Raw genomic sequence first — 26,985 nt, forward strand, 5'->3', positions numbered from 1 at the left:
AGTTAAAAGTTAAATTGACCCAGTAGTTCCACTCCTAGGCATATGCCCAAGAGAAATGAAAATATTATGTCCACACAAAACCTTGTATGTGAATGTTTATTATGGTATTATCCATAACAAATCAAAAGATGAAAGCAATCTAAGTATCTGGGATGGATGAATGGATAAACAAAATGTGGTATATCCATATAACACAATGTTATTCAGCTAAAAACAGGAATAAAGTACTAATAGATGCTGCAGCATGTACGAACACTGATAACATTATTCTAAGTGAAAGAATCCAGTCAACAAAATCATTCACATATTTATATGAAATGGCTAGAATGGACAAAAATACAGACATAGAAAGTGGAATAGCAGTTATTTAGGGTGGGGAAGGATGATGGGGATATTCGGTTTTGGTAACTAAAGGTTTGGGTGTTTCTTTATGAGTTAATGAATATATTCTTGATAGTGGTGATGGTTGCACAATTATGGATATATTTAAAATGATTGGATTGTAGACTTCAAATGAGTGAATTGTATCTCAGTAAAGCTGCTACCAAAAAAAAGTTAAAAAAAATTTTTTTTTTAACATTTATTTATTTTTGAGACAGAGAGAGAGCATGAACAGGGGAGGGTCAGAGAAAGAGGGAGACACAGAATCTGAAACAGGCTTCAGGCTCTGAGCTGTCAGCACAGAGCCTGACGCGGGGCTCGAACCCACAGACCACGAGATCATGACCTGAGCCGAAGTCAGACACTCAACTGACTGAGCCACCCAGGCACCCCAAAAAAAGTTTTTTAAAGAAAAAAAATTTTCAGGTAGGCTAGGAAGCTACACAATTATCTGGGATATGGAGGACTTTCAACAACAAATTGGAACATGTAAACAAATTGTACTCTTGTGGGTAAGGTAGGAGAGGCTGGACAGTGTTCCAAATGCAGTGTTTAAAGGAATTACTTTTTTATTTCTCCTATCACTGCTTTGTCAATTCTATTATGTTTTCTTTCTGTAAAGTTAGTATTTATTATTTCTTCAATTTGTGGTCTGTGTTTGGCCTCTTTGCTTGCTTTGTGGTATTGTTATAAGTTTTTTCATATATAAGTAAATATATAAATATATATGTATAAATATATATAAAACATGTTTTTTGACATCTGGTAAGACTTGGGAAAGTATGCAAACATATGCATCATCATCCATCTTGAAATATGAGGTCCTATAATTTTTATACTTGAACTAATTCCAAAAGTAATATTAATAAACAAAATTTTGGTTTTTATAGAAAACTCTCTTTACTGACTGAAATGATAAAAAATATACCCTGATTTGTGTGTATTTGTAATTAATTAACAAGTAATTTTGATACTGCAGTTCTGATTTTGACTCACCAGTGTGCCATATGTGACCTCTGGCAATCTACTCAAACTTTATGTCTAACTTTTCCCATTTTTTTTTTAAATTTTTTATCTTTTGAGAGAGGGAGAGAGAGAGAGTGAGGGAGAGGCAGACAGAGAGAGAAAGAGATGATCCCAAGCAGGTTTGACACTGTGAGCACAGAGTCCGATATGGGGCTTGAACTCATGAACTGCGAGATCATGACCTGAAATGAAATCAAGAGTCTGACGCTTAGCCAACTGAGCCACCCAGGTGCCTCATTTCCCATTTCTTAAATGAAGGTGTTCTTTTAGGTCCATTTCAGCTCTAGAATTGATCATGTTTACTCTGTTTATTTTGTTATTGAACTCTTCCAGCACCTCCAACAGTACTTTTTTGTAATAAAGGGATATTCTTTATTTGTGTATGACTTTGATAGCCACTATTCACACGTGGCTGCTGAGCACTTGAAGTATGGCTAGGGTGCCTGAAGAACTGAATTTTAATGAGTTAGTTTTTTAATTTAATTTATTTTTTTTCTTTTATTATTATTTTTAATGTTTATTCATTTTTGAGAGACAAAGAGAGACAGAGTGCAAGCAGGGGTGGGGCAGAGAGAGAGGGAGACACAGAATCTAAAGCAGGTTCCAGGCTCTGAGCTGTCAGCCCAGAGCCCGACACGGGGCTCAAACCCACAAACCGTGAGATAGATCGTGACCTGAGCTGAAGTCAGACTCCTAACTGACTGAACCACCCAGGTGCCCCAAGTTAGTTTTTTATTTTAGAGAGCATGCAAGTAGGGCAGAGGGAGAGAGAGAGAGAGAATATCTTAAGCAGGTTCCACACTCAGTGCGAGCCCAATGCTGGGCTCTGTCCACAACCCTGGGATCGTGACCTGAGCCAAAATCAAGAGTCAGGTACTCAACCAACTGAGCCACCCAGGTGCCCCTGAAGAACTGAATTTTAAATTTTATTTAACTTTATTAGTTTAAATTTGAATGTCTGTAGCCTTCCTTGCCTCTTCCAGCTTTTGGTGGGTGTTGGCGTTCCTTGGCTCCTTATCACTCTAGTCTTTGCCTCCATCTTCACATGGTCTTCTCCTTTGTGTCTTTTCTTCTGTCCATTATGAGAAGACTTCTTACTGAACTTAGGCCCCTCCTGGGTAATGTAGGAGGGAAGATCTTATCTCAAGCTCCTTAACTTACTTGTATCTCCAAAGCCTTCTTTTCTAAATAAGGTTACATTCACTGGTTATGGGGGAACATATCTTTATGGAGGCCACAATTCAACCCACTACAAATACGATCCAAAACCTTTGGAGGAATTGGCTTTTGACAGTGGAGGGACCTCAAATGAACCTAGCAATTGATCACTGTATATTTACTTTATCCATTCACTCTCCCTTTCTTCTCCAATCTCTAACATCACGCTTAGCTGATATCTGTCTAGTTCAGAAAGTAAATAGAAGAGGGGCACCTGGGTGGTCAGTTGGTTCAGCATCGACTTCAGCTCAGGTCATGATCTCATGGTTTGTGGATTCAGGCCCTGTATCAGCCTTTGTGCAGACAGTGTGGAGCCTGCAGCCTGCTTCAGATTCTGTGTCTCCCTCTCTCTCTGCTGTCCTCTGCTCGTGCTCTCTTTCTCTCTCTCTCAAAAATAAATAAGCATTAAAAAAAAAAGTACCTAAGTAGAAGGGAACTTCCCTTGAGCTACTGCAGCTACCTACCTCTGCATCTGTGCCTATATATTTTGCCTTTTCTTCTGTTATTATTACATTGGTATTATTAGTGTCATATGAATTCTGCTGTCAAAATTCTGGGCAGGTTTGCTAGTTGTGTTTATTGTCATCTCAGTGTTTTACAGATGGAATCCCAATGTAGTTGGATGTATGGGAGTGGGTATAACTCCATTTTTCCTATTCCTAATATAACCATATCTGTATTTGTCTTTTTGGTATTTTGAGGTTCTGTGAAATGTTTCATTTTAGTGAAAGGATCTACTTCTGTATTTTGTTTTTAAAGTTTTGAAAATACTTGTCAATACTGAAACCTTCCTTGAATATTCTATTCGTATCCCAATCTCCCTTTTTTGACCAACCTCCTCTAGCACTTGCTGTCTACATTGCATATATTCTGTTTTTTGATAATTTGGTGGTTTCTAATTTTCTGTATTTTCTCATGTGTATTCATCCTTGTCTCCCTCCAAAGCTTCTTAGTCCTTTGAAATTAAAGTACATACTTACGCCCCTTGGATATCTCTAACATGCTAAAGACATGCAGTAAGGAATATTGATTTGAAATCCAGATTAATAAAGGCCATCTAATTTGAGATTTATTCAAATCAGTGTCCGTAGTTTTTTGCCTGGTACATGAAAGTTTCATGTGTAGTGGATGTATGTATTTTCCTGGAGAGAAGTTCTATAGCTTTTATCAGATGCCAAAATAATGGCTTTAGATATTTAGATATTTAGATAAAGCTTTAGATCACTACTGTCTGTGTCTTTATATGACAGATACAGAAATTATGTCACCAAGCAGCTTGCCTAGAATCATACCCTAATGTGTGGTTTCCCAGTTCTTTACATTTTAAACTAATTGTCTCTATGATATCTAAAACTTTTTAAACTTACTAGAATTTACATTTGTAAGGATTCTGGAGGTCAACATTTAATATGGGAAAATATGCATTGCTTATAAGTAATAATTTATGAATTTGTATTTTTACCTTTTTAGTATAGTGGTTAATTATGGACAGTTTATATATTTTAAATTCTTATTATTGTACATTTGTAGAAAAATTTTCATAAGTACAAATTCAGCATGCTTGTTTTTCATATATATTTTAATTCATTTACTCAACATAATTATATAATTGAAAATATTCTACTAATGGTGATTCAGTGTGCTTCTAATCAGAAAAATTTGCATTGTGACAACTGACAGATGCTAACTTACTTTTTTCTACTGTGATTTTCTTGTAGGTTTGATGAACTTGTAAAAAAATTCAAAGTCGAATATCATGCTGGTGGTTCTACCCAGAATTCTATTAAAGTGGCACAGGTTGGTTAATTATTTTAAAAGTTACAAAGAAATAGATTCGAAATGACTCTAGATTTATGGTCATTGTACATAATTGTTCCAATCTATATTTTATTGCTACAGAATAGTTTTGTTGGTTTTGAATTGGGATTTTAGCAATCATTGTCCATCTAATCAGCAAAAATTATCTTACTTTAATTGGTATTCCTTTGATTATTGGTAAGCTTAAACATGCTTTAATATGTTTATTGTTCACTTATATTTCTTCTTAATTACTTATTGAATTAATTCACTGTTTATTTTATAATTTTTAATGTGTTAATGACTTATGGAAATACTTTATATTTTATGGAAATTATCTGTTGAAAGTAATTATTATTCATACTTAAAATCTGCTTGTGGTGTATTTTACTGTACCAAAGTTCTTAGTTTTTTAAATATAATTAAACTTTATGGCTTTTCTGAATTTTCTTTATCTTAACAAAACTTAAATTTACCCATTTATGGACAGGAATTGTGGCTCTCCTCTACTTAAAAATACTAATTTCAATCTAGCCCTCAGTTGAAGATTTTGTTTGCTTTTCAGTTCCCCTAATATTTTGAGAGTACTTTTCCTTTCCATCTGACTGATAATCCAAATACATAATTACCAAATTATAATTTGTGTCTAGGATAACCACAGTTTTCAAAAACAGCACTTTAGAAGTACTTGCCTTTAGAAGGACAATTTCTCAGATTTTCCTTGAAAGTCAGTAATAGGAGGAACTGATTCATTTGTACATAAAGCATATATTTATTGAGCTTCTGGTATATGTGCTAGTCATTGTGCTAGGTAACTTAAGTTCTCTTGTCTAAATTTTAAGAAAAATCTGAAAATACAGTTAGAACCTTAGAGTGGCTGATCCTGATATGGTCTTAGTTATATCTAATTCTGATATGGTCTTGTTGAATGAGGACATTGAGGTTTAGTTTAGAGTGGTCTAAAAAGTATAGGCAAATACACTAGAAAGGAGTTGACAGGGATACCCACCAGGGAAAGTACTGGGTTTTGTTTTGTATTAATGTGTTTGATTGGTTGGTTCGGGATTTTTCTTTCCATTCGAGTTCTCCTTCACCCACAAAACAACTTGATTATTGATTTCCATTTTTTCTATCACTCTACATTATTAAAGAAGCACGTACTGGGCAGCAACTATAAGCCCCATAGACCTATGCTCACAATGTCTGCCAGATTCTGTGAACTGGAGATCTAAAATAGGATAAAATATATGATATGGTAAGAATTCAGGGATCATCTATTCACAGACCACTTAATTCTACATATTTTTTGATGGTATATACCATGTGAAATATATATTTTCTGTATCTATGTGTTTTATATAATACATATTTTGAAATATTCAGTTCTTCCATTGAAATAAGAAAAACAGGGTGGATAGGATTCATAGATAATAAACTGGTAGCTTATAAGATTGAGACAAAAGTCATGGGATTTTTTTTAAGTATAGATAGTAAATAATCAAGTAGTTTGGGAAATAGGTGAACATTCAGCTAGTTGAGGTCCTTTATAACTTGATTGCATCCTAAGGTGTTATACCGTGAGTGTTAACTTAACCCCAGCTTTTCCCCTTGCTTCCTGCTGTTTGTTTTAAATGAATAAATGTGTAATGTAAGCATCATGATTTAGTTGGTAGGCCCTTTTTGTTCTTTGCCCTCTGGAATAGCTGGCGTATTTATGTACGTGGAGGTACATAGTGCTTCAAGGTAACTTCCCCACACAATACCAAGGTTAGGTGAATTTCTCCTTGTTCTGTGGTTTAATAATACTTTACATGGTAGCTGTGGAAAAATATGTCAAATGGAAATATAATGAAAGGGAGCATTAATTTGCAAAGATCAAAACTCCTATGAAAGAAGAACTAAAAGTCATACAGGGAATAAAGTTTAATATTTCACAATCAATATAGAGCTCATTTTGATGGATCTAAGCAACAACCACACTTTGACATATCCATCGATATGGCAAATCATATCAACAAGAAAATGTTCCGTTTAGTTCTTAGATACTTTGATTTGTTAAGTCCGTTAAATCATATTCTTAAAGATTTTAGTGAAACCACAGGCAACATAAAACAAGATTGTTGAGATGTCCAAATATAATTCTAGACTTTACTCATCTGTGTATTTGACAGACAGTGCAAATTTAAATTTTGGACAATTTCATTCAGTGTAATTTTTTTAAGAAATAAAATAAAAGATCTTATCTGCAAAGTGTTTTGCACCCTTTGTATATAGCACTGCTAAAATGTGATGTGATTTGCTTACTTCTGATATTGAAGCTTTCATAGTGAACATTTTAGGGCACTTTTCAATGTTCTCAATATGTACAGGTACACTTAATGTGATTTTTGACTTTAAAGAAATGGAAGGAGATAGCCTCCTTGGACATGTGCCTAAAGAATGGCTATAATTATTGTTGGACTTAGAAAAGATATCCTGCAGTAAAATATTTTTAAAGTGTGAGACAGGAAGAATGTCCTTGTCTAATTTGGCAATACATTGAGGATGAGAACGGAGAAAAAGATTATACTAAAACAGAAATTTTTATGCCATTTCTCCAAAAATGTTTGATGATATTTGAAGAAGCCATAAGGAGACTAGAAAAAACTTATACAACAAACAAATGTCTCATTTTTTGTGCAACATGACTGCTTCCTAACTCAAGGTGGAGAAAAAAAGTCACCACAAAAGGACAGCCAAGTTAAATAAGATCCTCTCAATGTCTTTACTAAAACTGTAACTCATTTGAAATGCAACTTTGATAGCATAAATTGAAATTACTAGTGTGCTTCTGAAATGATATTTATTTTACACATGGAAAGCAAAGATAATTAATCTATCAATGCAAAAGACATGATTGATTAACAGTTGGAATACCAAAACAAGCATTTAGATTCAAAATAGATGGATGTTTTGTGGGGTTTGAAACAATTTCTTACATATCTAAGTACCTGCCATTACTAGTAATTACAATCCTAAGTATTCTGTGCTTATTGAGAGGGTATTTAGCTTGATATCATCACAGGACTGACACCAAGAATATGGACTTGATACAAGCAGAGTGGTCAAAGTGAAATTTACATTTAACGATACTCAATTTTACCACACTAAAAAGAAGGGTTCTACTCGGTACAGGGAAGTGTTATTATTGGAAAGGAGACACAAAGCATAAAACTATTTTATTTCATGGGACAAAAAGAAACATGTCATTGTTATTTTTTCTAAATACTGGTAATATTTGTTTAATCCCACTTTCTTTTCTCTTCTTTTAAAAAATCTTAGGGGGCACCTGGGTGGCCTCAGTCGGTTAAGCGTCCGACTTCGGCTCAGGTCATGATCTCGCAGTCCGTGAGTTTGAGCCCCATGTTGGGCTCTGTGCTGACAGCTCAGAGCCGGGAGCCTGTTTCAGATTCAGTGTCTCCCTCTCTCTCTCTGACCCTCCTCTGTTCATGCTCTGTCTCTCTCTGTCTCAAAAGTAAATAAACGTTAAAAAAATTTTTTTTTAATCTTAGTTACATTTATATATATTAAGAATATAAAATGTGGCCTATAAAATTTAAATTCCAATAGAGTTAAAAAAAAGATAAAATAAGTTGCTGAATTTATTTTATCAAAAGAAACATAATAATGATTATTGTATTTTCTCACACATATTTTTTGATTTTTTTGATTTTTTGATTTTTACTGATTGCCACTGTTAATTGTTCCTGTTGTTTCATTTAAGTAGCATTCATGTTACAGAAAAGTAAATAATGCAGAATAATATGTTCTTTCAAATAGGTACTGTATTGGTTTACTCAGGCTGCCATAACAGTACCACAGACTGAGTGGTTATCCAAGAGATATTTATTTTCTAATAGTTGTGGAGGTGAGAAGTCCAAGACTGAGATGTCAGCAGCTTTAATTTCTTGTGACTCCTCTCTCCTGTTGCTACCTCTTCACATAATTGTAATTCTGTGCATACCCCTGGTGTCTATTTGTTTGTATCTAACTTTATAAGGACAATGGTCAAATTGGATTAGGATCCATCATAAGGGCCACATGTTAACTTTTTTATCACTTTAAAGGCCCTTTCTCTAAATACAGTGCATTCTTAAATTCTGGGGCTTAGGGCTTCAACGTATGAATTTGGGGAGGACACAATTCAGTCCATGTCAAGTACTCATTTGTATGTTTTTTATTTTTGGTAGTGTACCATTTTGCTTTTCTTATTTTCTTTTGTGTATGTGTTTTAGTTATTTTCTTAGTGGCTACTTTGGGGATTGCAATTAACATACTAAACTTATAACAACCTAGTTTAATTACTACCAACTTAGTTTCAGTGGCATACAAACAGTCCCTTCCTTTGAAAAGTCCCTTTCCATCCTCCCCCTTTATATTATTATTGTCAGTAATTACATCTTTATACATTGCCCATTAATATAGATTTATAATTATTTTATTCATTTGCCTTTTAATTCCTACAGGAATAAAACAGGAGTTGCAAACCAAAAGTGTGGTAATACTGGCTTTTATATTTACCTATACAGTTACCTTTACCAGTGTTCTTTATCTTTTGTTATGTCTTCAGTTTACTATCTAGTGTCCTTTCATTTCAGTCTCAAGGACTCCTTTTAAGCATTTCTTGCAAGACAAGTCTACTATTAACAAACTCCTTTAGCTTTGTTTATCTGGGAATGTCTCAATTTCTCCTTTATTCTTAAAGAATAGTTTTGCTGGATATAGAATTGTTGGTTTACATTTCTTTTAGCATTTTAAATATCATCTCACTGCTTTCTGGCCTCCGTGGTTACTGATAGTCAGCTTTTAATCTTATTTATCCACTTCTGTCTCTGTTTTTAAGATTCTTTCTTTGTCTTTGATAGTTTGGTCAAGTCTTAGTATGGATCTCTTTGAATTCATATTCCTTGGAGTTCATTGGGCTTCTGGATGTGTAAATTCATGTATTTCCTCAAAATTGGGAAGTTTTAGGCCATCTTATTTTTAAATATTTTGTATTTGCCTCTCTCTTTCTCCTTGGATTTCCATAATACATATGCTGGTCTGCTTGATGGTGGTGGTTGTCGTCGTCGTCGTCTTCTTCTTCTTCTTCTTCTTCTTGATGTTTCTGTAGAACAGGTTTTGAGCTGTCTACCAGTTTCTTCCACAGTTATTTATCATATTAAAAATTTTTTTTTGTCTGGTATGTTCATTCTTGGATTAGCATTCTAAAAACTTGCTTACTCTACCTTAAGACCAGTGGCTTATTGTTTCATATTCCCACACTGGAGCTATTGGTTTTCTTAAACCTGGACTACTTACCTCTTTGCAATCCTTATTTTATGCTACTGTGTACTCTCTCAAAACCTAGATCCTCACAACAGCTTAGGAGATAGACCAGATGATGTCTTCATTTTAGTGATAAGGAAGGATTCTGATTAAATAAGATAGACAAAAATATGCCACGATAAGTAACTAGGTAAAGCAGAATTTAAAACCAGGTGTTTTAACTGGAACTTCTGATTTCTCTCCTTACTGGAGATTTTTCTCTCTTCCTTAGAAGACTTCAGTTTTGACTCGTCTATATGTGTGAGGTTTTGAGTGTTTTCATAAACCCTCTCCACTTCTTCCAGTCAGCTTTAATTTTGAAAGAATTGGAGGTTGTCAGGGAAAATCACGTATCCATCATTTTAAAATGTAGTTCTGAGTAAACCAACTTGTTCTTTCATGCTTCTTAGAGACAGCAATTTTTCTTGATGTTTAGATACCTTTTTGATCCTTGGACATTTATGCTTTTTTCTGAATAATTAAATTTTTTAGAAGCCTGATGACCAGGTATATGAGGTATTCCAAAGTATTTCTATGTTGTTTTAAGTTATGTAGGTTCACTTGTTTTTATGTTTCTTGCAAGTTAATTTACTGATTTTTCTAATGTTCTGTAGTCGTTAAAAGTTTGTTATTGTTCTGGGCATCTAATCAAATATTTTAAGTGTCTTCTTATCCTTTGTTAACTGAACTATAAGCAGATCATCATTAGAATTGTTGAACAACAAAACTCAACCAAGTAAATTTGAAGCTCTAATTGGCTTCTTTAAATGATTTGTGAGTTAGGCAGCATCCTATCTCACAAGTAGAGGAGAGCTCTGTTGAGCTGCAGGAAGGGAACAGTTTTTATTTTATTTTTACTTTACTTCATTTCATTTCATTTCATTTTTTAATTTTTTTAATGTTTAATTTTGAGAAACAATGCAAGTGGGGGGTGGGCAGAGAGAGAGGGGGACAGAAGATCTGAAGCAGGCTCTGTGTTGACAGCAAAGAGCCAGATGCAAGGCTTGAATTCCTGAGTTGTGAGATCATGGCCTGAGCTGAAGTCGGAGGCTTAACCAACTGAGCCACCCAGGTTCCCCAGGATCAGTTTTTAAAGGCAGAAAAGGAATAGAAAAAAAGGAAACTATTAGGAAAGAATGTTGCCCTCCTAAGGGGAATGAAAAGGGTCTATCAGTACATTTCCCAGTGCTGACCAGGAAATTTCATATTGACTGGTTAAATGTTACATTTTTGGGGGTATGGAAACTGCAGTTAGGTTAGGTATTAAGTCTTGATTTGCTCACGTGGGGCTCTTAACATAAGTGACTTCATTTTGGGCTTGTGGTTTTTCTTTTTAACAGAGTAAATTATTGTTTCTCTCTGTTATCCCCCAAAATGTTGAGGCTATATGAATTTTTATGACTCTATTCAATAATTAAGAGTAACCATTTTTCTATTATTTTAGTACCTGCCATCTTTGTAAATAAAGCATATTTTTCTCTCATTTGAAGCAGAGATCTTTGGGATGAGTGTAATGCCCCTGATTTCAAATCCGAGAGACCACCAAGGAGCCGATACCGATGCAAACGCACGAGGGTTTATTTGCAAGCTCCAGCTTGGGCCCAAGTATACCCGACACAGCGGAGCAGGGACTTGGTCCCCTAGGTTATGAGGTGTAGCAGTTTTATGGGGGCCAGTGGCCAATGAGATTGTAACACACACAGAAAGTTGTACGTTCATGTCAGTCCACACGCAGGTGGCCAATTGAATTACAATTTACCCTATAGTAACTGTTTGAACTAGCCTATCACTCTGGTCAGAATTGGCACGCAAGTTTGGCGAGCAAAAGGCGGGGTTTACATTCTTTGGCGGTTAGAGGTTCTGCATTCCTAAATGAGCCAGTTTCCAGTAAGGGTGTGCTCAGCGGCTTGACTAGGGTGGGGGAGTGTCTTAAGCAATAAGTAGGTCATGTGGGGGTTATACATGAGATGGTGGGTGTAGCACAAAATGGAGTTAGTCTTGCTCTGCTTGTCCAGGGGTAGGGGATTTTTGTAAAATTCCTTGGGTCCCCCATGAGATAATACTTCTTTATTTGCTGTAGTCTAAATCATTTCATGGAAACTACTAAAATTGTATATGTTCCTTACCCCTCTTTCTATTTGTCTTTCATTAGTAGCAATGACACCTCTCATTACAGATGTTGTTCCTTGATCACATGTATAAAACTATCAGTAATAGATCTGAATTTTTTCTTCACATAAGCATTAAACATTTAACTTGGTCTCTTCTTGAATTCTTATATCCTTACTCTGTCTTTTAAGTCCTAACCTGGTTCTCTGATCATCAACTTTCTGGTTTTCCAGTTTCTCCTCTCGTTCCCAGTTAGATAAGCTTCCATATTTTTATTTAGCTACTAATGAAAATTTAACCAAGTTTTGTTTAACCAAGTTTTTGTTTTGTTTTTAATTAAGTTTTGAGAGAACTAAGTACCAGGATGTTTATATTTTTATACAGGTTTTACCTGGAGGAGAGAGGAGGAGTGCTTTGTTTTTTTTCTTTGATGCAATGTCATGTAATGAACCAGCTTTCAGAATTATGTTTTAAAGCCCAGACTACGTACATTGAGTTCCTAAAAACATTTTTTTTAAGTTTCAAAAATTACATTTGAATAAACAGAAACATGTTGGGCCAAAAATTGTAGAGCTGGTATTTCAAGAACCGTGTCGCATCTCCAACTAAGTCCCCATAGTATTTAGAAATTAAAAGTGATGAAAATCAAGAGCTTCATACTTCTCTTCTTCTTAAAAAAAAGCAGTTAATCTGTGTGTTTTTTTGTTTTAATATATATTTCTGATTATCTCTTTTTCTTGTGACCTATTTCACCTGAACAAACCAGTTAGAGATTAAAAGGCTTTTTACTAGACATACCTCTGGGAACCTGAGAACAGTCCAGACTGCTTGTATTTAAAAAGAAGAAATGACTTTGGAGTGATCAAAGAGAATTCTCTATTCTAATGTCTTACACCTGGAACAGTTGTAGAACCATCAATAGCACAACTGTATTTATAAATATCAGAGCAGGATGTGGCAGATGGTGATGCAACACAGAGGCTTGTCAAGCCTTATGTCATTAAAAAGGAGGTTTTTGTTGGTGCCAATTTTAAGATAAATGAATAATTTTAAGTAATTTGGTTCTTACAAAGTAAAGTTGACTATGCAAAGCGTGATTTCTCCTTGCAGTTGAAAAAACTTGAAATGTGAATTAACACCTTTTGTTGTTGAATTAGATTGTGAGAGACTTTAGTAGCTAAAATAAAGTGAAGAAAGCAGTGTTTTGTTTTCTGAAATGATATTTTTAATGGGTTTGTGACATTTTTCTAAGTTACGTGAGGTTATTTATTTATCTATTTTTAATTTTTTAAAAATTTATTTAGCAAAAATTTGTTTATTGGGATAGTTTCCCACTCATCTTGATTCAGGGTGGTTTTAGTGCTGCTTCCGTCTGAAGGAGCATCCTTCTGTAAGCCTTGCTTTTCCTCCTGTAGGCTGGCAGAGGACAGTGGAGCAGCCAACACACAAAACTACCGTTTGTGCATAGCTAAAGATGGTGGTGATTTTGTAGAGTCCTGGGCACCTCACGTCCATGAAGTAGGAGGTGGGGATCTGCAGCAGTCGCTGCTTCTTATGCTTCCTCTTTTCTTCCAGGAATGGGTACAGGAGGTCCTTTTGGAGGGGCATGTTCTCTTGGGGAGGTGGTTACCACAAGAAAAGATGTCAGGTTTTTTTAATGTGAAGCAAAACGTGTACATCTTCTTCCTTCCTCTCTTCCATACCCACTCAATCCTTCCCTTTCTTCTTTATTCTTCCTTTCTTCCTTTTTTTCTTTCAGATTTTTTTGTCCCTTAATTATACCTTCTATTAAGAGATTCTGTTACCACTATATACCTTATAACCTTTAATGTGGTACATTATAAACATGGGTACAATTTGAGATTGTGTTTCTGCTGCTGCCTAAGAGCAAAACAGAGAGAACTTCAGTAAGAAATACTACAAATGACAGTATCTAATTTCATCTAGGGGATAAAACTCTTGCCTTGGTTTCATTCCTTTTCATTCTTTTTTTGGAATTAGAATTCAGAAACTATTAAAATAAATGTCTTATGGATAATGTATTCATTTATTTGAACTGAAAAATAAAGTCAGAGCTCTCTGGGGAGAAAAAAGTCTCATTTGTTTAGTTGGTTGGACAATCAGGATGGTGTTTGCCAATTAAATTATCTAGTGGAAATGTCAACTGCCATCTTTTTTAAAGAACAGCTTTTCTAGGGGGCGCCTGGGTGGTTCAGTCAGTTAAGCGTCTGACTTTGGCTCAGGTCACAATCTCACAGCTTGTGGGTTCGAGCCCCGCATCAGGCTCTGTGCTGACAGCTCAGAGCCTGGAGCCTGCTTTGGATTCTGTGTCTTCCTCTCTCTTTGCCCCTCCCCTGCTCACACTCTGTCTCTCTCTCTCAAAAAATAAACGAACATTAAAAAAAAATTAAAGAACAGCTTTTCTAGAGTATTTCTTTGATCTTTGGTACTTTTGATGGTGAGATACTTGAGATAATGAAGTAAAAAGCAAAATAGTCTAAATTTTAGCAAGGCATAGTGATTAGGGGTGTTGAGGATGTGCTGTGGAGTTAAGCAAAGCTGGGCAAGCAAAAACTTGGACAAGTCAGCTAACTTCTTCAAGTTTCAGTTTTTTTGTTTGTTTGTTTGTTTGTTTGTTTTGAAAAATGGGAATAATACTAGTAATTTACAGCCTAAAAATTTTAAAAGAATAATATTATGACTCTCATAGAAAATGAACAAATGTCAACAATTTTAACTCATAATTAATGAGTGAACAGGTAAGTATAGTTGACTTAAAAGAAAATTCAAAGTCCAGAGACATGTTTGGTCTGTGAAATCAAACTACAAGCATTACAAAACTGACTTTTTGTTGGGGTGGCAGGTTTCACTTCTCTCTGTAGGATCACATTTTATTTACTGATTTAGAGACAAGAATTATTACTAAGTAATATATAATTTATGTACTTATAAAATAGCTCAAAGGTGATAAAATGTATCAACCCCATAGAATCAGATAATCTAGAAGGCTATGCTCTAAAAAAAAAAAAAAAATGCATAGGCTTCTATTAATACCTGCAATCTTTTTGATCCATTTCAAAATCTTTCACAATTTTTTTCTTTGGTGGTGCTTAACTCAATATAGTGTGTTGTTAGAATTAAATTATAAAATATGAACAATATAACTCAGTACTTATACATAATGAGAGCTCAATAAATTGTAGTTATTATTACGTTTTGAAAAATGTATATGGTGGGCATTTTCCATTAATTGAATTAAACTTAAGCTGTAATTCCAGCAATTTGATAAGACTGTATTTAAAGCAATAATATATACCAGATATTCATTCCTTCACACCTATTTATCTCACAACAACTTCTTTCAAAAATAGAAAATAATGCAGTGGGGCCTAAAACTGGTTAGTGGATTGGTTCTTACAAGGATTAAGAAGTTGAATAAAATTTGAACTTGTTCTAAGCTCCTGAATGTTTACTTGGTTAGCTAGATTGTTTTGGTTACTGACTTGGAAATTCTTTGTTTACAGCTTGGAAGACTTGTTGGTTGATTAAAATTGATATAAGGATTGTTAATCGATAGTTAATTGAATGCAAAAGAAAAGAAATGTTAGTCTCTTGGTATTTGAGCATGGTACTTAAATAAAGACGTAGTTTAAATTCATTTTATGTTAAATATAAACACTCTTAAGTTTTTATTTAAGGAAATTAATAATAAATCCCTTTGTAAAACAGTTTTTTAAAGAATGAGATAATAGTCTCTAATTATTGCACCTAAGTCAGTTTCATAAATGTTTATCTTCCATAGCACATTCCTAATTCCACAGTCTTTATTCAGTAATTTTCCTCACATTTTCTTAGGTTTCCATGTCTGTATTTAAGCTAAGTAAACATCACAGAAAGCTCAGAGCATGTTGTCAAAACCAGTTTTTTATTACAATCAGCCCTTTTTGTCCCATGGCCTAGGCCACTACAAGTATATAAAGAGTGCCTTGATGCTTCTGGATGCCAATGAATCAAGAATCACTGCAAACACCACTTTTTATCAAGTCCTGTGAACCTCTTTGTTCTGTTTAGTCTTAGAGTTAGATATTTGTTAGTCTTCACCTTCCCATGTGTACTTTCCTCTGCCTAAAATGCTTTTTACCATGCCATTTTTTCTCTCATCCCTTCTAAATTTACCTGTCATTTCCAGAAATAAATGCTTTTTCTGACTTTTCATTTCCCTATGTTAGAAGTTCTTATAGGAACATATATATCTCTTTATATAGCTTAACCCAGCTAAGTCTGTACATTTGCTTGTGATATCCTGTCATTAATTTCATCTTTCCCTTTAACACCATGCAAATCATTGGTCATGGTTTTTCCCCCCGTTTATTCATTAATGGATTAATATAACCCAATCAATACTTACCATATAATGGGCAAATGAATGAATCTCTGTTCCCTTTTGTATTATTTATTTGACCTTCTGATCATGAACACTTACACCTCTAGTCAAGTAGATCCTAGATTATCCTTTTACACTTTATTATCTAAATCAGAATTAGAAGTGGCACCTGGGTGCTCAGTTGGTTAAGCGCCTGACATCGGCTCAGATTATGATCTCATGGTTCATGAGTACAAGCCTTGCATCAGTCTCTGTGCTGACAGCTCAGAGCCTGGAGCCTGCTTCAGATTCTGTGTCTCCCTCTCTCTCTGCCCCTGCCCTGCTACTGCTAAATCAGAATTAGAGCCTTTTGCTAAATAAAAACCAGATCCAGAATCCTGTTAAGGAAGAGTTTATTCACAAAGGTTATTGTAAGAATGGGGAAAGGGACCTTTGCAATAGCGGAATGGGGACTATTGCAATAAGGAAAATGCTACCATTGTGAGAATCTGTAAGTGTCTTAAAAGTCAGGTAGAAAAGGGGCACCTGGGTGGCTCAGTTGGTTAAGTGTCTGACTTCAGCTCAGGTCGTGATCTCTAGGTCCATGGGTTTGGCCCCACTTCAGGCTCTGTGCTGAGAGCTAGGAGCCTAGACCCTGCTTTGGATGCTGTGTCTTCCTCTCTCTCTCTCTCTGCCCCTCCAGCTCCCATTCTCTCTGTCTCTCTCAAAAATAAATGAGCATTGAAAAAATTAAAAAAGAAAGTCAGGCAGAGAAGGTTTTTCTTGTAGAAGGAAGAGGGAATATTCTAGAAAGAACCTGTTGTGTGGAAGTGGAATGAATAGATATAGGTGGGTAGAGGTGGAGTGATTGGATAGTACAGAGAATGTTTTACTTTGAGATCAGCCTGTTCTTATGAGGGGCTGTTAGGTTGTATGCTGGTTAAGAGTGGGGGTGGGTCAAAGTTCAGGGGTCTCAGGGAAGTAGAGAAGCTTTGTAACTAACCTTTGGTTAAGTCCCAGTAACAGATATTTTGTTGAGATCATTGGGTACAAATAGTTCAAGTAATCATTTTTGAGCAAAGAATGGGAATTTGGAACGTCTGTGTCTAGCCTTGTCACAAGGGAAACAAGGGAGTTATCTGTGAATCTTTTCTAGTCACGTGAGGAAGAATGATTCCTTATAGTAAACTATTTCAGGAACACAAAGGGGTGGGGGATTTCTTTAACTGTCTCTGGTTACTAGGATTGTAGGGCTTGAGGTAATTAACATTGAGAGAGGAAATTGGAAACATGTTTTTAATACAGTTATCTTGGTCACTTCCTCCTCCTCTTTATCTTCAGCCCTGCGCCCCCCCCCCCCCCCGCGCCTTGCCCCCCCAGGGAAGAATTAGTAATCCGTATCTCTCAGATTCAGAAACCTTTAAATTATTGCTAAAATATTTAGTCCACGTAGTTGTACATTATCTTTTCCACACAATTTTATTTTCTATTTTTAGTCTTTCCTCAGAATGATCTTTAGAATAATTTTATCTGTATTTTGAAAAAATCCTCCTGTGGTTTGATGGGAATTTTGTACATGTTCTAAATTAATTTGGGGGTAACAGACATTTTTATGTTGTGTTTTGATCTAGTCAAATGACATTAGAATGACGTATCTCTACTGAGTCAAATTTTTTTTAATCACCCAATAGTTTTATAATTTTTTAAAAAGATCCTCGTACGTTCATATATGTTGTAAATATCATGCAGTGTGATATCATTCTTATTCTTGTTGTTATTCCTACAACTTTAAAATGACATCCTTTTTTTTTTTTTTTTTTTTTACCATGCTTTCCAGGTGATTATTGCTGGTATAGGAAGAGATATAGTTATTTTATACTCAGATACAACATTCCTTTACTGATTCTGTTACTTTTTTAGCTAATATCTTCCTTTGAGTTTCTAGATAATTATTCATGTTCCCTGAAAATTGCGTTTGTTTTTTCTTCCTTTCTTTTGTTTATCCCTTTTTCATATGCTATTGCAGTAACAAGAATTTGAAAACTCTTTGGAGAATTGTAATTTGATTTCTGAAGGTATGTGCTCTGTGTCAGGGAAGAATTATTCTAATCCTGGTATTTTTACAACTTAGATTAAATGGCTGTTGAGGGACACCTGGGTGGCTCAGTTGGTTAAGTGTCTGACTTTAGCTCAGGTCATGATCTTGCTGTTGTCAAGTTCCAGTCCTGCGTTGGTTTCTGTGCTGACAGTTCAGAGCCTGGAACCTGTTTCAGATTCTGTGACTCCTTTCTCTCTCTGTGTCCCTCCCCTACTCACACTCTGTCTCTCTCTCTCAAAAATAAATAAACATTTTTTAAAAAGTGACTGTTAAGTTGATTACATAATTTATTTTTAGTTTTAGCTTATTGTTAAAATATAAGCATTATGATGTCAGGCGCTTTGTCAGTTTTGTTCTCTGTTGTTTACCCTCAGCATTTCCAACAATCTCTGTCACTTAGAAGACATTCATTGAACATTTTTTGAGTGATTTAGTGAATTAATAGACATAACCCTGTATAAACAAGCTGTATTTTTCTTTACTGTTTGATTATGTGGTTTGTATTAATTTTATTTAATTTTTTGACGAGTCGAAACATAGCTTTTTGTTTAAACATGAATATTTCCTTTAATCTACTTATTGATATTTTTTCTTTGAATGCCATGCATTATACATTTTGACAGGCAGTATAAACAAAGCAATAAAGAGTATAGACTTTAGAAGCAAAGACCTGGATTCCAGTCCTGGTTCTTCACTTACATACTGAGTGATCTGAAACTCTTTGACTAATAGTTTCTTCACAAGTAAAATGAGAGAACTCATAACAAAGCCAGCTTTGTAGTTTAAGGGAGTTAAATATGATAATACCATAGATTACTTAGAATAGTACCTGGCACATAGTCAATGATCAAAAAAGCTTAGCTGCATTGTTGTGCTATCATTGCTTTAGTTGTGTTTGATTTTGGTTGTGTTGTATCATAGAGTTGTAAAATCTTATTTTCTTTATGTAAAAGCAGTTGTTTCAATGATATCTAAAAAATGTGTGTGAAATCATCATTTCTGAGTTGTTAGACTCATCCCTAATTAATAGATATGTAAAGTAAAATGTTGGGCTGTCATGAATACCCTTTTATAAGTTGGTATTTGAGATGTTCACAGAACAGAAAATCAGTATACAAAAATCTGTTGCATTTCTATACACTAATAATGAACAATCAACAAGAGAAGTTAAAACAATCTCTTTTACAATTGCATCAACAAGAATAAAATACTGAGGCACCTGGGTGGCTCAGTCAGTTGAGCATCATGTCATGAGTTCGGCTCAGGTCATGATCTCATGGTTTGTGAGTTCGAGTCCCGCATCAGGTTCATTGCTGTCAGCTTTGGAGCCCACTTCGGATCCTCTATCCCCACCTCTCTGCACCCCTCCCCCAACTCTCAAAAATAAGTAAACATTAAAAAAAATTTTTTTAAGAATAAAATAGCTAGGAATAAACTTAACCAAGGAGGTGAAAGACCTATATACTGAAAAATATAAGACATTAATGAAAAAAATTGAAGAAGACACAAATGAAAGATATTCTGTGATCATGGATTGGAAAAATGAGTATTATTAACATGTCCAAACTACCTAAAGGGATCCACAGATTCAATGCAATCCCTATCAAAATCTCAATGACATTTTTTACAGAAATAGAACAAATCATCCTGAAATTTATATGGAATCACAGAGACTCTAGGTACCCAAAGCAGTCTTGAAAACGAAAAATGAAGTTGGAGTCACCATACTCCCTGATTTCAAACTAAAATTACAAAGCTATGAAATCATAACAATATGCTGACAAAAACAGACACATAGGTAAATGAAACAGGATAAGAGCCCAGAAGAAGTTTATGCATATATGGTCAGTTAGTTTACAACAAAGAAGCCAATATACAATGAGGAAAGGACAGTCTCTTCAGTAAATAGTGCTGGGAAAACTTGACAGGCACATGCAAAAGAATAAAACTTGATGAGTATTTCATACCATACACAAAAATCAACTCAAAATGTGTTAAAGACTTGAACATAGGATTTGTAACCACAAAACTCCTAGAGGAGAATATAGGCAGTAAGCTCCTTGACTTTAGTCTTGATAATGATTTTTTGAATCTGACAGCAAAAGCAACAAAAGCAAAAATGAATGAGTGGGACTATATCAAGCCAAAAATCTTTTGCAAAGTGAAGATAGTTATTAAAATGAAAAGCAGCCTACTGAATGGGAAAAAATACTTGGAAATCATATATCTGATAAGACGTTAATATCCAGAGCACATAAAGAACCCATACAACTCGGTAGCAAAAATAAAAACAAAACAACAACAAAAAAAACCCAGTTTGATTTAAAAAGGGTAGAAGATTGCAGGAGACATTTTTCCAAAGTAGACATACAAATGTCCAATAAATGCATGAAAAGGTACTTAACACCACTAATCTGAGGGAAATGCAAATCAAAACCACGCTTCGCATATCACCTCCCACCTGTTAAGAGTGGCTATTATCAAAAATACTAGAAATAACAAGTGTTGGTGAGGATGTAGAGAAAAGGGAATTGTTGTGCACTGTTGGCAGAAAATAGTGCCCCCTATGAAAAACAGTATGGGGATTATCCCAAAAATAAAAAATAGAACTAGCTACATGATCCACCAATTCCACTTCTGGATATTTATCCAAAGAAGATGAAAACACTCCTTTGAAAAGTTACATAGAACCTTCATGTTCTTTGCAGCATTATTTATAAAATAGCTAAGATGTGTATACAACCTAAGTGTCCACTGATGGATGAATGGATAAATTAGACCTGTTGTATTATTCAGCCATAAAAAAGAATGAATGTTGCTTTGTGAACAACACTGATGGACTTCCAGGGCATTATGCTAAGTGAAGTAAGTCAGATGGAGAAAGACAAATAATATGTTCTCATGTGAGGAGTCTAAAACATACACATACACAAAACCAAGATCAATAGATACAGTAAACAAATTGGTGGTTGCCAGAGGCTGGTTAGGGGAAATGCATAAAGGGGATCAAAGTATGGAAGTCTTATGACAGACTTCCAGTCATAAAATAAGTCATAGGGATGTAAAATACAGCTTGGTAAGTATAGGTAATAATAATATATTGCGTATTTGAAATCACTGAGTCAATTTTAAAAGTTCTAATCACAAGAAAAAATTTTGTAACTATGTATACTGATAGACATATACTGATAGATACTAGACTTACCGTGATGATCATTTCCCAATATATACAAATTTTGAATCATTATGTTATGCAGTTAAAGCTAATAATAGTGTTGTATGTCAATGATACCTCAGTTGAAAAAAAATTCTGTCTCTTACAACTTGCACTATGTCTTACTATTTCATATTTTAAATACAAAAACTCCAAATGGTCACACAAACAAAAAAAGATTTTTATGTTTTATTGATCATGTGCTATCATAAGATATTCACCATACCTAGGAAAATAATGTCCTGAATTATTTTGTTACCTAGGACAGTGGACAAATTAGCTCATTTCTGAGGTTTAAGCCAAAGGTTTGAATTTTGCTTAACACATTCTGTGATAATGAAGTAGAAATTTAAAAACATTTCTAGGATATACTCACTTAAGGTCATCATTAAGCCATAGAATTCACATGATAGTATCCATGACAAACTGTATAGGAAAATTGCAAAATTTTCCTGTGATTCCACTGAAGGAGAAATTCTAAGTATATATTTTAACAAGTCCTTACAGCAGAGCTTTTTTTTTTTTTTGTAACTGTACTTTTGATTAGGTTTGAATGTAATAGCTTATTGATAAAAATCTTGACTAGTGAATGAATTGTGCATCTTTTAAAGTATTTAGGGTTTGTCTTAAATGTTGGGAAATTGCTCTTCATTCTTCATCGATACAGCCTGGGTTTTATAGTATAATATCAAATTTTGTAATCTATAATAATGAATTATCTAATTCAGAGTGTGTGATATTACTTTTCCAAATTCTAGTATTTGCCTTGCACTCATCTTTAACTGTGAGAAGGTGAGGTAAAATATTAGCTTCCTATCCACTACCCTGTGCATTGCTGCCCAGAGGTGACCAAATACTCAAAACCCCCATCTCCCTTTTCTTGTCTCTCCTTTTCCCCCTCAGAGGCATTGTTGCCTTCTATTAGAGTCAGTGACTTCCTATTTTCTAGTTTTACTCCTTTAGCAGTCAAGAGTCCCATTCCATCATTGGCATGTTTAAGAGAATGTATTCACATTGATTTTTAAACTTATTTAAATATGTACCTGTTTAATATTTATATTATTATGAAATGAAAGGCCTGGTTGTTAATAGAATTTGAAATAATTGCAAATGTAAAGTAGGCTAAGATACTTATCTCTGGTTTTGAAATTAAACTCTGGGCATGTTTGGACCTAAAGATAAATATGTGCACATGTACATATCGTACGTTGTAAGGCGAAGTGAAGAATTGGCCTAAGGAACCCTATTACATTCTTTGCTTCTTTTTGAATCCCTCACATAAAAAGCAATATGCATATTTACAATATGTATATAGTGATATAATTTTTGGCCCATTTTCATAGGTTTTACCTGGTAGTAATTGTTTTTCATTCCATCATGGACCAGAATTTTCTTCTTTCTTTAGAAGTCTCTACATGAAAATTAGCAGCTATGCAGCAGACTTGAAATCAGGGAAAGGAGATTGGCTGAATGGGTGGATGTTAGCTAACCATTGAGAAACTCTATTCTTGGTAGGAGTAGCAGGTGGGTTGTAGATGGTGTGTAGTTAAGTTAAAAAAACTTTGCCATTTACTATTTCTGTATTTAGAAGTGATTTAACAACATGTAATAGAAACTGAAAATATTGAGAATTTTAGAAATTAGAGGTCTGACAAAATAAGAGAAACTTAGATTTGATTTTATAAAAGCAATGACAATTCAGTCATTTATGAATATGGCATACCATTTATGCAGATATGAAGAATTACAATAATATATTTTATTAAATAGATCAGATTACTTTTCAGTTCTGTTAAAAATAGTAATTATTCATATTTATTGACCACTAGGGGTTTGTGCTTTGTGTAATAGTTGTTACCTATTCTATATTAAAAATCAAATGAAATATTCTTTAGGTAGATTAGCATAAGTAACAAAGGAAACTAATATTTGAAATGTGTGAGTTATTTAAAAATACTGGGGAAATGAAAAGTAATATCTCTGTGAAGCATTTATATAAATGTGTCATGTGCCTTAAATGATGAAAAATTTTAACTTTAAATATGTAGAGCACTTCTTTAAATTATTTAAAATGGGTCATTTTCCCATCCCAAAACTTACAGATTTAATCCTAGCCTGAGGAAAATTTTACTAAATGTGAAAGATCATAGTCAGTAATAATGTAGTTAGTGTTGCAATTTTTTTAAAGCAGGAACTGTCAATTCTTAACCATCTCCTTTAGGTCCGTGAGAGATGAATCTTAATTTTGTAGTCATATTGGCTGTGAGTAATGTATAGAACTTGGGACATGTACAAAAGCTTCTGACTTTTATATTTTAGAGAAGCTGTGTAGTAGGAAGCTGTTGGGCTCATTTATAGGAAATTAAACCTGGCATCTCAGAAGTTGTGGCAAAAAAAAAAAAAAAAAAAAGAAGTTGTGGCAGATTTGCATTTTATCCTTACACCATCATATATGTAGGAGTTCTTAAATTTTTAACTGGTTTTAATTGTTAAACTTATAACATGTTAGAACATTGAAAGTAAAGAAAGGAAAAAATGGCAATAATCACTTTTTTTGTCTTCTTCAGTTGTATCTGAGACAGTGTGTGTATTTGTGTAGTTCCACAATTTTATATTTGGCGGAGAAAACATGTTGCTTTTTTTTTTTAAGTAAATTTAATTCACGGCATATAGTTTTACAGAGCCATCAAAACACAATCTTAGGGAAAATAATGTAAAGACTAAGTACAATATATTTCTTGACTCTGGTGCTTAGTTCTGGGAAGCATATAATTAAAATATATGACAGATTTCTTACTTGCTACATGTGAGCTTGGACAAGTTTACATAGCCTTCCTGTGCTTCACTTTGCTCATTTGTACACTGTAAAATGTATACTGTACATTTGGGGCAGTGTGGGTAAAGTATAAAATAAGGGTATGAATAGTAGGTACTTGTAGGTAAAGTACTAGCACGTAAAAACTTTGTCATGATAGATGTTGATGTTATTAGATTTCAGTGTTATCATCATCAAAGATTATATGATTTAATTCCTGAATATTTTCACAAAATATTTATATGAAGTAGGTAGTGTATATTGATAAATTGTACTGGACAAAGCCAGTTTCAAAATAGTCCTGTATTCATATTTCCAGAGACTTCTAAAGTTATTTTTAGTTGTATATTTATTAAATTGCTGCTCTGCCTACTGTGACTTCTCAGAAGCACATATTATGGGTTGAATTTTAGATGTCAACATATGTTCATCTTGGATTGAAATGTGTGTTATCATTTCTTAAAAGTCAAAATTCTCAGTCCTCTCCATCATCCTTTTAATTAGTGGTAAAAGCTTGTCTTCAAGAATATTAAGTAAGTATTTTTACTTAATTTCATAAAACTATTGTATTTGTATTTTCCGAAATGTGATATATACGTTTTGGTTATTTAAACTATGTTCACACATTCTTCTACATTCTTTCATTTAGAAGGTGGAGCCTAATTTCCCTTCTTTTGAATATGGGCCAGATTTAGTGACTTGCTTCTAACAGATAGAAAGTGTAGCTATGATGGTGTGCTATTTCTGAGGTTGGATCATGAAGGGCATTGTTACTTTCATAGTATTTTCTTTTGGAACGCCCATAGAGTCAACCACCATGTTATGAAGCCTATGGAAAGGCCCATGGAGGGAGGAGCTAAAGTTTCCCACCTCCAACCAGCACCAAATGCTAGTCCTATGAAAGAGCCAACCCTGGTCAAATTTTCAGATGATTGGAATTCTGTCCAATTTATTCACTGCAGCCTAATGAGATACACTGAGCCAGCACTGCTCTGCTAAACCACTCTCAAAATCCTGAGCCATAAAAGCTATGTAAGATTATATATCTACTATGTTTGGCAGCAACAGATAGCTAATAGGCACAAAATGCAAAATTTTAAGTGAGTGTATAGTGAAAAGTAGAGGTTTTTTCCTTTGTCCATACTCTACTTGCCCAGTTCATTTCATAATACATGATTCCTGTAACAAGCTTTTTGTATATGCTTCCAAAAATATTCTGTTCCTTTACATCTATGTGTGTCTCTATTAATGTGTGTTTTATGCATATATTAAGCTACATAAATAGTTTTATATCTTGTGGGTTTTTTTCTTACTATGTATTAGAGATTGCTCCATATCAGTACAAAATAGATCTGGCTAATTCTTTTTAATGGCTATAATGGTCCATTCTGTGACAGCATTATCATTTGTTTAATGAATCCCCTATGTTTGGACATTTAGATGGCTTACAAAGATGCTTCAGTGAGTACTTTAATACACATGTCATTTTCCATTTGTGTAAGTATAGCTTTATCATCAATTCTTAGAAATAGAATGGAAATAGAATTACTGCCTGAAGTTGCTAACTTTATCCATGTAAAAATTTTACCAATTACTATTCCACTAGAACTAAATGAAAAAAAAAACATTTAATACATCCTTACAAATTCAGAATATTTTTCAGAATGTTCTTTATCAGTGATATGTGAAAAATAATATCCCATTGAAACTTTACATTTACATTTCTATGGATGAAATGAAGTACTTGGATGGAGTGAACTATTGTCCAAGAGAAATAAGTTGCCAAAACCAACTCTAAAAAGAGATGAAAAATCTGAATGGAATATACCCATACAAGAAACAGAGCAGGCTATAAAAGAACTTTCTCTCTACAAGAGTTATAGTCCTAGTTAGTTTCATTGGAAAAAATTCTGACAGATAATTCTGAGACAATTCTAAATAATTTGAATTATTAAATAAATGAATAGAAAGAAAGATAAGTGAGCATAAAATTAAAAGTATGGATTAATTCTATTTGTGAGTATTGTAAAAATTTCAAAATATTTGGAAAGGGAATCTAGTACTGCATTAACAATAGTGACCCATTTGGGAAGTAGGGCTAATTCTGGAATGCAAGGATGGTTCAGTAATATAAAATCTATTATTTTGGCCATATATCAATAAACATAGGAGAAATGGAATCTTAGGATGCTAAAATAGCATCTGTTGATGATAGTAGAGCTAGGATTCTTTAACATGATAGAATTTATCTCTCTTAATTCCAATGCCAGCATTATATTTTACAAATAAAATGGGGAAATAAATTAATACTATCTTTGTTGATTCTTTGGTGGAAAACCCCAGTGGAATGAAATGAAAAGTTATAAACAGAGAATCAATAAGTTAGTTGGATTTAAAAATAAAGTATTGAGGCACTGAAGTTAATAGATTGTATATACAAACTGTAAACCTCATTCACAATAGCAAACAAAAGATAAAATACCTTTTGGATAGCTATTATTATTTTTATCCCTGTTGTCTGCAATCTCTGGCCACCCCCTCCCACTTAAATTTCCTATTTAAACTTAATTGTTCTTGCCTTTTGTTTTATTTCTTTGTTTTCTCTATGTAATTTTATA

The 26,985-nt window shown here is 34.0% G+C and overlaps 2 protein-coding genes across 9 annotated transcripts in view; one reads left to right on the plus strand and one right to left on the minus strand.

Moving 5' to 3' along the window:
• The window catches only part of ADK (adenosine kinase), a 519,772-nt gene that overhangs the window by 166,882 nt on the left and 325,905 nt on the right, over positions 1-26,985 (plus strand). For all 8 annotated transcript variants that reach the window (XM_049646244.1, XM_049646240.1, XM_049646242.1 and 5 more), the window contains one exon: positions 4,344-4,422. In XM_049646244.1, coding sequence (XP_049502201.1) covers positions 4,344-4,422 — 79 coding nt within the window. The remainder of the gene's footprint in view (positions 1-4,343; positions 4,423-26,985) is intronic.
• Positions 13,210-13,506, minus strand: LOC125933305 (40S ribosomal protein S27-like). Its single transcript, XM_049646251.1, has one exon. It carries the CDS (start codon positions 13,483-13,485, stop codon positions 13,234-13,236), a length of 252 nt encoding a protein of 83 aa, XP_049502208.1. The 5' UTR covers positions 13,486-13,506; the 3' UTR covers positions 13,210-13,233.

Source organism: Panthera uncia, chromosome D2, assembly GCF_023721935.1.
Source record: "Panthera uncia isolate 11264 chromosome D2, Puncia_PCG_1.0, whole genome shotgun sequence".
NCBI lineage: Eukaryota > Metazoa > Chordata > Mammalia > Carnivora > Felidae > Panthera > Panthera uncia.